At 32.7% G+C, this 8,755-nt stretch overlaps 1 protein-coding gene across 1 annotated transcript; it reads right to left on the reverse strand.

Annotated features, from left to right (window-relative positions):
* Window positions 1-225: 225 nt before the first annotated feature.
* Window positions 226-5,183, reverse strand: LOC114162979 (respiratory burst oxidase homolog protein C-like). Its single transcript, XM_028047009.2, has 11 exons — window positions 4,236-5,183; window positions 3,887-3,935; window positions 3,642-3,755; window positions 3,134-3,556; window positions 2,650-3,033; window positions 2,441-2,536; window positions 2,204-2,319; window positions 1,997-2,099; window positions 1,727-1,800; window positions 629-1,152; window positions 226-500 (listed from the first exon to the last, which is right to left on the reverse strand). Exons 1-11 carry the CDS (start codon window positions 5,009-5,011, stop codon window positions 391-393), a joined length of 2,769 nt encoding a protein of 922 aa, XP_027902810.1. The 5' UTR covers window positions 5,012-5,183; the 3' UTR covers window positions 226-390.
* Window positions 5,184-8,755: the final 3,572 nt, after the last annotated feature.

Raw genomic sequence — 8,755 nt, forward strand, 5'->3', positions numbered from 1 at the left:
TAAAACTGAACGTTAATATGAAAACAAATACAGCGATACATGAAATAAAATTAGGTGAACTTGAATTTTTCTTAAAACTACTAGAAACTATTTAATAATTTTGCGATCGATTAATTCTAGGAATGAATTGGATGACATAAGAGGTCAATGTTAAAAATATATTAGAAGCCTCATAAAAGCATTTGAACATTAAAATTAAGCCTCTACTTCTCCTTAGAGAGTGAATGATGCAGCAAGAATAATTGTGATAAGCTTCATTTATGTAATAGTGCAATGTTAGTGGCATTGTACTAGGAGTCGTAATTAATTACGATTTATACAAAGTGTAATGATTTCCGCTTTGAAACACTTTCCCACTCTGTCCTTTTTGGTTCCAATAATGTCCACTTATTAGAAATTTTCTTTGTGGAAATCATATCTGGTGGTTGTGTTCCGAGAGAAATCCGAAGCTAACTGACCAAGCTCTTTCGTTAACGCTGGTGGCCCACAGTAAAACACCCCTGCATCATAAACAACAACAACAACCTTTCAGTAAACAACATAACAACAGCATCATCATAAGAAAAAGAAAATTAATTTTTTCTTTTTATTTCTCTATACATAAAAACAATATAAAGAAAAAACTGACCAACACGAGCCCCTGGATGAGTGAGCGCAATGCGTTTGTAGACACTGCGCCAATTGGGTTTGGCAAAGTGTGACTTGACACTCGTGCCAGAGACAATGTCGACGCCATTCTTAGCATGGTTTAGAGATTGCAACATGGCAATGAGAGCAGAACGAGCATCACCCTCTTCATACACACTGGTGCAATAGTTGTGGAGTTCAATGACACCCTTGTGATCCTCTTCAGCAACCTCATTCATCACCCCTTTAAACCAGTCAAAAGAACCTTGCTCCCTTGTCACCCAATAGAAGTAAGCCCTCCTAGTGTTAAACTTGTTCACACCATTTCTTTTCTGTGGGCTTCCCTCCTCTATGTTGCTCCCTTCTTCCTCTTCCATCGCCTTCATGTTGTTCACTATGTCCTTCACAATACTTATCATTGGGGTGGCTCCTATTCCCAGCCCCACCAGCAAAACCACCTCGTACTGCTTGTAGTCTTGCGCTGGTGCTCCATATGGACCATCAATCATAACTTTAGGGAGACCACTACATAACAAAAACCATAACCACTTCTTTCTCACTATACAATTTCCAAGTCCTAATAATATCAACAACACTTTCATCATTCATCAATTCAACAACCAAGAATTACGATTCTCTCACAAAACGTCCTTCTCGTCTTTTTTATTTAAATAATAATAGTAATTTTCCTAAGAAAACTCCAATATCAAAATTATTATATTTAATTTAACAACTATATGCTTTGGCCACTTGGATAACAATAAATATCTTAGCGCGTGAGAAGGTGGAGTGGACAATGTTGTCGGCAACAATTATTGTTTATTGACATCCAAACAAAATAACGAAAGCAAGTAGTTCGTATCATTAAGAATGTTTCAAACGCACTTGGAACAACCCACTGCGATTTTAACAAAAATGGTTTACAATAGTTTTGGTTTACTGTAAATTGGTTATTTTGGTTTGACTAGGAAATAAAGGAGACTGTTTAATTCATGCATAGTGTAAAAACTAACTAATTTTGTTTTTTAAATATGTTTTATTTATGTTTAATATAACATAATAGTATTTTTTTTTCTCCTAAATGTGTTGGCTTAATTACCTGGGACTTCCATCTCCTTGCAAGTTATCAGCTCTTAGAAGTCCACTCTTGCCGTTGTCAGGCGGCTGGCAACACTGAAAGAAACAGAAAGTACAATCCTAGCTTATCAGAAAAACAGATTTCAGAGAAAAATGAAACAACACTTGGAACTTGCAAATAAACACAATGATAGACAAATAATTTTATGTAACAGTGTTAGGAATAGTCAGTTTTTGCTGTGAAAATTGTTGTCCAAATAACACTATCCAACAAAAGTTAACCTGAATTCACCTCTGAGAACTTGACTTTGAGACTCCGGGTCCAATCACCCAGTGTTCTGATATGAACGCTAAGGTAATCATCACCAGGGGCAGAGGTTATAGAAAATGGATGCCTGAGATATAAGGAAATAAGAGGCATAAAATTAGTGAAGGTATTTATAATACAAAATTAGATATATAGCAGACAAGAGTTGCTCATGTTTCTTCAAATTCATACCATTCAAATGGAGACACAGCAGCACAATTAAGAAACATGTATTGTCCACTCTTGTATCTGAATCCCTGGGGCTTTGACATATGAAGAGCCAATACATTTCCAGGATAAACAGCCACCTGTAAATTGGGGAGTGAAAATGAAGTGAGAAATACTTTTTTATGAACCAAACTTTATAGATTAGCCAAAACTATTTAACCATCAAAACATGTAATGAGTGATTTATCCTTCCATTCTCACCTTTAGTATTCTCACAGGCTTTATGGTTGATCTGAGTGCTCTAGTCAATCTTTCCAACGAGTATATAACAATGGGAATAGCCAAATACATCCAGGTCTACAAAACACATAACATGTTCCCAAAATGTTAATTGGATTTAGTAAGAATCTGTAAACTGTTATGTGTAGGAATGTAAAAAGCTCTTTGCTCTGATGAAGGAATGTGCTAACCGTTTTCTTGTACCATTCTTTAGTCAAGTAAAGTTTGATTCCGTGCACAATGAGCAGGGCATAGACAATGACAAAGAGATGATGTGAGTACCAAAAGGCGTTGAAGCCAGTGAGATTATTGAGTGGCTTGGGAAGCTTGACCCTGCCTCTTCTGAACCAAGGGGTAGCTAAAGTGAAGGCTATTGCCATCAGAACAACCATTATAATCCCTGTTACTCCTTCCCATGATTTGACAAAAAACCAATAACTTTTTGGTTGATCACCAAAAAATGGTTCCATCAGCTCGTACTTTTCACTACTTGCATCAATAAGTCGAGGAAAATCACAAGCAAGATGATAGATACCATGTATTCCAACGCCAATAGCTACTGCCACAGCTATCACCTGCAAAACAAAAAGAGCTTTCAAGTCCCAACAAACATTTGGACATAGTTTATATGATATGTTATCTTTTAGCCACTCTCAATTCTCAAGTAAACATTACCTTGTGGAAGTTGAGGTTGTCATCAAAAGGAACCATAATGCCAAGTTTGGTCTTGTTCCTGAGCCAAGTGATGGTGTTTCGGCAAACCGGTAACAAGATAATAGCCATGTTCAGTTTAAGTGTCTCAGCAGCACCTTTGGCCATGCATACACAATGCCCCATCACCTTATATGCATCTTTTCTCCTATACTGCACAAATTTATAGGCAAATAGACCTAACATCACACCAAGCCACAATACCAGTACCCAACTTCTCTGCCAATTATCCTGCAGGAAGTACATGGTTTTTGTGTACCACCTCCTAATAGGATTTTCTTCATGCGTGGGCTTAAGCTTTAAGCTTAGCATTTGACTCAGGTACTTGCTATCTCCTCTTGTAGAATGGGTCGGTCCATGCAACAAGAGCATCTCTAGGTCGTTTACCTGTTTTCCCAGTAACAAAACATCATATGACAAAAATACATTTTGATTCCTATTTTGAGATTATGAAATAGGCTTATGTAATTACCATGATGAATCCTGTGTCATCAGGGTCAAGTTCCTCCATGATCAAAGCTGCATATTCCTCTGCCTGCCTCTGTATGTTTGCGAGTTTGTTCGTAGTGGCACTAAGGCAGATGATCTGAAAACATAATAGATCACAAGATCAAGGAAAATCTTATTCCGACACAAACAAAATGCCAATCAGAAAAAGTTTCCCATAAAACTACTTTAAAGATTCTGTCAGTTGATGAAACTAAAAACTGTCGGTACCTCTTTAATTTCTTCCTCGGTGATTCTTCCATCCGCATCTTTATCTACCCTGCATTACAAATTAAGCTTGGTAACACACTTCGGCATTCAACACATACTCTCTCATTTACGCCTTATATACATCAGAAAAAGTAAAGAATAAGTGTATGCTTGGATCCAAGTCTATAAACTTTTTTTATGAAATCCATTTTGCAGATTCAGTTTCCAAAAACAACCGTCTCTTATCTTCCATTTCAAAGGGAAATTTTAAAGCAACACTCAGTTTACTATCAGACCCAACTGAAAACAAAACAAAAGGCTTTTTCAACTATACTTTTTGAATGAAACAAAAATCCAAACATGGCCTTACATGTCAAAGAATGTTCTGAGCCTAGAATCGAAACTCTGGTCAGAAATCTCGTCCCAAAAGTCCTTCAACTGGAGCTTATTAATAGAATCAGTCTGAATCCCCCTCCTCCTAGAGAGTGCATCAAAGAGCTCCCCTGCAAAGGCCTCTGATTCTTTGTTCATACCTATGCACTTGGCAAAGAGAGAGCGATGCAGGTACCCATTAGTGGAAGCAGTGAGAGCATCGAATTGCTTTTCAACCTCAACCCACCCTGCACCACCATCAGTCTTGCTGATAAACTTGAGTCCCTTGAGAGCGTGAGAAGCTGCAGATTTGGTCCTGTCATAGTGCACTCTCGCAGGTGCACCTTGCTTGGACGAGGAAGCCAAACGCTTCAGCTCCTGAGACACTTGTTGCATGCGAATGGAAGCATTTCTCACAATAGAAGCACCAAAGGACCTTTTCTTCTCCATGCCTTTACCAAGCAAGATCAGTTTCTCATCTTCTCCCTCATCGCTGTTCCCTGCAACGGGTATAACACTGTGAAGAGCCACAGAGTCTCCTTTGATATCCATAGTGACCTCAACGTAGTCTCCCTCATCTTGTTCCTGGGATATGCTGTGGCCAAGGTCAGAGCCGGAAGTAGAGGCTGAAGCGTTGCTCAACTTGGAACTTCTTCTTCCCACCCTTTTGTTCAGTGGTCCACTTTGAGGTACCCTTTCACCACCAATGAGTTCTATGTCAGAGTCACGCTGATTTGAATCTGCAGAAGCTCCTCCATCCTCGCCTGTTCCCATTTTCTTCTTCCTCTGTCTGAGGTTCCCAGATGCAGATTCTTAGATCAAGTGTATGAGATTCCCAAGATCCTTCTCCCTTCTCACATCTTCACAGTTCACACACATGTGATAAGGTTTCTGCAATATTTTGCATTTTCTTCATAAACAAGAAGAGAATTACAAGAATAGAAAAATATTTTTTGTTAAATGTTTTTTCTGACAAACTTTTTATAATGTCCACCTGGTAGCATATGATTAGATGAAACAAAGGTTTGGTGAGTTTTGAGAAGTATAGAGAAAAATTGTGACTTAAAAAGAAAATTTTGTCAAATATACTATATCAATTTTATTATAATTTCAATAATAATAAAAGACACCATTGTCGGAAAAAAAACGTTTTTTTTTTTATTTTGAACAAATCCAAAGGAAATGGTGAATTTGCATGATATTATGCTGGGAAATTGCAATGCTTGTGAAAGTAAGCATTAACGAAAATCTCTTCATTAATGTGAAAAGTGACATGAGGTTTTGGTGAATTGCTTTGTTGGAAATGATGTATGATGGAAGACAACGAAGGAAAATTCCAAAAGTACTAACAATGATATGTCGCATAAAATTAAGGATTAAACAAGTTGTGCCTCCCCGCATATTAAAACTCACTCCCAACCAAAGAATTTGTGAATTTTGTATAATATATTATAGACCCATCCAAAGAAACTATAAAAAATGTGGATATTTCGTCTTTACCACTAACTTTCTTGCTATTTTAGTGAAACCAAGAAAGTATGTTCTGCAACTTTATGCAGTTTATTCAAGGTTAAAAGGGGAGTACTTTCAATATTTGTTTCCCACTAGTTTTAATCATTCTTATTGTTCTTCTAGTAACCGATTCTGCTCTTATTATTTCAAAATATATAATACTTTCGATAGTTTTATATTATTTAAGAGTTAAGATTAATGATAATTTAATTCTCTTTTTAGATTTTAATAGCTCTTTTAAAAATAAAATTGTAATAGGAATTCTAACTCTAAATCGAACAATGTATCAAATATGATAGTTGACGATATCAATGTTATCTGAAAGAACTTGAGCTTTAATTAGTAACTATTGACTTAAACAAGTAACTAATATACTGAATTTAAGGTTAAATTATTGAAATACATTATAAATGATTAAACAAATTATCAGTATAGTTTGTTAAACTAGTATAGAGTGGAACCACCTTCCTATTAAGAAACTGCACTTAGACAAAACGTGATCAATTTACATTAAAAAAAAAGTGCAATTAACATTGAAATAATATTAGACCTGACAGATTCACCAACCAAGTTGTTGTGTAAGAGATATTTTATAGTACAGCTTGCTATCTATTCTTATTTAATTTAATTTTAATGTATGTATAAGAGCACATTTATTTGGTAGTACTGTAATGTATTTCAACTATGTTTTTTATTAATGTATAGAAGAACATTTATAGGGATGTTGGGTGTTAATATACTTTTCAATTATAGTAAAATTTGGACAACACAACAAAGGAAATATTTAAAATTATAGGAAAAACATAGATGCATAATTGAATGAGTAATAGAAGTGGTTATATTTTGAAGGAAATTAGTACATTCAAAAATTATAAATAAATTTAATGGTGTTTATAATTTTTTTTATCAACAAAAAATAAATGAATTAAAGAAAAGAGAACACTTGAGTAGTCAAGTCGAACAACATCATAATAAATTAACTAATATTGTAATTAATATAACCATGTTACTAATTAGGTATAAAAAGTAGTTGTGTCATAATTTATTACAGCATTTATTGTTTTTGCCATCAAACCATTGTTGATTTTAGTGTTAGAGTTTTTTTAAGAGGTACTTCCTATTGGTGAATGAATAAGAGAACCAACTATAAATACAGGTCAAATGTTTGGTTGTTGGAACTTTTATTTATTCCAACATTTATTATTTTTGTTGATCAAACCATTATTGACTTTAGTAATAGAATTTCTTTAACAGATATTACGGATCGGTGGATGAACAAGAACAAGAGAATCAAACAGACGATCGGAGTGAAAATTGAAAAACTTGACAAATTGTTTAAGTTGACATTTAGCACCTACACCCAAATTTAAAGTTAAGACTTATTAATAAACAACATAATAGTGATATAGATAGGATAAAATTAATTTTAAAACTTACAATTTCCATTATCTTATATAAAAATTCCTATTATCATTATTTATATAAAAAAAATATTCCGAATAGGAGTGATAATTATGTAAAGTCTTTCCAAAAATAAAAATTCTGTGTTTTAATTTTCGTAATATTTTAGCATTTTAATATAAAAAGTTATAAATCAACTAGTAACAATTAACAGTTAAATTACTTGAATCTATCACATGCTTACGGCTTTAGTTGTATTATAAAATAATAAATATATTTTTAAGAAATAAAAATATTAAAAATATATACTTTTTTTAGAACAAGTTAAAATCATCAATTATCAATCACAATAACAACAATGTTCCCCTAACAAACCACCGAAAGAAATAAAAAGAATAAAATCTTTAATAAAAAATCATGCAGTTACCCCACTCTCAAAGTTGATTGGACTATATTGTTCATTATCCCACTAGCTACTTAATAATGTAATATGACACCACAACTTACACTACAACAATAGTTAGACTTTTCTCCAGGGTGAATTTTAAAATTATTAAATTATAAACGAGATAAAGAAGAATGTCCAATTTTGTTTTTATGTACTTTATATTTTTATTTATTTTAAAATAGAACTCATATATTGAAGGATATAATGCTTATTTACTAAAATTGATCTCCAATCCACAAACATCTAACCTTTCTTACCTTATATATGCCTGATCAAATGTCCAACTTTCAATTTTTGGTGAAAGAAAAAAAAAAATTACTTCTTTTCCTCTTTCATATTCCATACAGAAGAAAGTTATCTTTATTATTTATACATTATGAGACAAATTTGACTTAATCCAATCCAGATTTTACTTCTACTGGACTTGGTCTGTGAGATTACTTTATCAAAGTTTTAGACTAAAAACAATTCACGTAGAAACAATAAAATTACTTCTATCTTTCTCATCAGCAAATAGCTTGGATCTCTTTCTTCTTCTTCTTTTTTTCTCTATTTTCTCTTTATGATTTAGATTAATCTTAGAAGAGCCCACATACTCTCATTATAAATATTAGGCTAAATTAATCTTTTGTTTCTAATTTTTGTTAAAATAATTCAAGTAGATTTCTTTTTTGTGTTTCAATTAGGTTTTTCTTTTAAAAATTGATTGAATTATGTCATTTTCTTTTTTCACTCAGTATTTTTTTTTGTTTTATTGTTCTTTTAAGTTTTTTTTTTTTTTATGTGTCATGTTGCATTATCTATATGATGTAGTCATTTTAATTTCATGTGTCAGTGTCCTCACGACAAAAGTCATTGTATTATACTCAATAAGTTTCTATATTTTCTTTTTACTCAATTTAATTCTATTTTTTTAACTGAAACAATGTGATCTCTCTAAATTAAGATCAAATATATTTTGTATAAAAACTATATTGATATTTTTATTACTTTTATTACTGTAAATATTTTTATTAAATATTTATAAAATTATCTTTAAATCAACTCTAACAATTTTATTGAATTCTATTTAAATAAATTATTTTTAATCTTATAAAAAAATGGATTAATAAAACAGATGTTCTAAATTCTTACTTTTTTGTAAACGAAACTTAAAT

This window comes from Vigna unguiculata, chromosome 9 (assembly GCF_037176805.1).
Source record: "Vigna unguiculata cultivar grain cowpea cultivar isolate G323 ecotype 2 chromosome 9, ASM3717680v1, whole genome shotgun sequence".
Lineage (NCBI taxonomy): Eukaryota > Viridiplantae > Streptophyta > Magnoliopsida > Fabales > Fabaceae > Vigna > Vigna unguiculata.